The sequence below is a fragment of the Aplysia californica genome, unplaced genomic scaffold (assembly GCF_000002075.1).
Source record: "Aplysia californica isolate F4 #8 unplaced genomic scaffold, AplCal3.0 scaffold00127, whole genome shotgun sequence".
Lineage (NCBI taxonomy): Eukaryota > Metazoa > Mollusca > Gastropoda > Aplysiida > Aplysiidae > Aplysia > Aplysia californica.
The window spans coordinates 289,857-291,761 of NW_004797397.1; the positions used below are offsets into that span (position 1 = coordinate 289,857).

Below are 1,905 nucleotides of genomic sequence, written 5' to 3' on the forward strand. Positions count from 1 at the left end.
GTTGTTGTTGTTGTTGTTGTTGTTGTTGTTGTTGTTGTTGTTGTTGTTGTTGTTGTTGTTGTTGTTGTATTTGATGATGATGATGATGATGATGATGATGATGATGATGATGATGATGATGATGATGATGGTGGTGGTGGTGGTGGTGGTGGTGTTATTATTGTTATGTTGCTGCATTTGTTTATGTAGTTGTCGTTTTCTGAGTTTGGCGTGGTTACATGTATTTGGGTTATATAACAATATGAGGGTGGTTGGAGGGTGGTCTGGTGTAGTTTCCTCCTTCTTCCCTATCAAACATATATTATCGTCCTGGTCTCTCCTCCTTGTTTACATATGTTACTCTCTTGTAACACCTCTAATTTTCGTCATTTAAATGATCTTATTGTGTTACAAGTGCCGTAAAACTCTTACCAAAGCTAAAAGTAAGATATACCTGGATACCCGGAGGTGTCATCTCTTTAGATTTAGTTTTAGTAAGAGTTTTACGGCACTCGCAACACAATAAGTCAATAAGGTCAAATAAGTGCCGAAGATTAGAGGTATTACGAGAGAGTAACATACACAAAGAAAAAGGAGGGGAGATAAAGACGATAGATGATTGATAGAAAAAAAGAAACAAACCACACCAGAGCACCCGCCAACCCCCCCACAGATGTCATCTCTGATTCAGAGGCTGATGTCCTTCACGTTCACGAGTTACCGTGGCACATTCTGATATATCCAGACCAGTCAATGTTTGTATGTTGTCCATCCAGAATACTCGCTCTTTGTCCGCCCCTGGTTCTTCTCTCCCACATCATTCATTCAAGGAAACTCGAATGTACCAATATTTAGTGGGTTGTTGGCGGGTGCTCTGGTGTGGTTTGCTCCTTCTTCCCTATCAAACATATATCGTCGTTATCTCCCCTTCTTCTTTTTAATGTTTGTTACTCTCTTATCACACCTCTAATCCTCAGGCGCTCATATGACCTTATGCAGTTGCGAGCGCCTTAAAACTTCTACTAAAACTAAAAATATACCAGTATTTCTTTCTGTGTCCCTCTCTAGGTGTGGTACATGGGCATCGTCCTGTTTGGACCTGCGGTTGCTCTCCAGGCAGGTATGATCTCTCCTGTACCAGTGTGGGCCAAAGTTGCTCGTTTCTTAATTTAGTTATCTACGAGGGGCATACCAAACGTTTTTTACCTGACCATGAAGGAATAAAGGTAGAAAGCTGACATTTGGGGTGAAAGCCAACAATCATCTTCCTAGAATGTATGTCAATTTTTTGGGAAATTCCGATTACCGGTTTTACAGTCAAACATGTTGATGGGAGGTAAAGCCTTTCCCAACATTTACCTACCCTAGAATTGCAACGTTGTATCAGCTCAGTTTTGAGATATTTGACGTTAAACATTTTGATTTTCACAAAATGTCAAGCTTTTCTGAATGCGCTTCTTTCAATATTTTGATAACGGCTCCATGTAATCTGAAGAGTTTGATATAGTAGATAGAACATATAGTTTCTGACCTCATTTTCCCAGTAACTCAACTGTAATAAGAGTTAGGTTGTGAGTAGTTGGCGGTGCTCTGGTGTGGTTTGCTCCTTCTTTCCTGTCAAACTCTATCGTCCTTATCTCCCCTTCTTCTTCTTATGTTTTTTTTACTCTCTGGTAACACCTCTAAAATTATGTCGCTCATATGACCTTATGCAGTTGCGAGCGCCGTAAAACCTCTACTAAAACTAAAAAGAGTTAGTTTGACAGCATGATAAACTACGGTGCGTGTGTGTGCGCGCGCATAAATATATATTGCATAAGAAGAAAAGAAGTAGTACGAAAGGTTTTGAAAATGGGCATTCCAAAGTAAAGCGCATTTGAGCTACTTTTTTTGAAAAAGCACTTTATAAAGTTATAACATATATAT

General features: G+C 39.4%; 1 protein-coding gene across 1 annotated transcript in view; it reads left to right on the forward strand.

Moving 5' to 3' along the window:
* LOC118477530 (sodium-coupled monocarboxylate transporter 1-like) overlaps positions 1–1,905 on the forward strand; it is a 27,733-nt gene that overhangs the window by 5,482 nt on the left and 20,346 nt on the right. Inside the window, exon 3 of the mRNA XM_035969222.1 lies at positions 1,048–1,121. Coding sequence (XP_035825115.1) covers positions 1,048–1,121 — 74 coding nt within the window. The remainder of the gene's footprint in view (positions 1–1,047; positions 1,122–1,905) is intronic.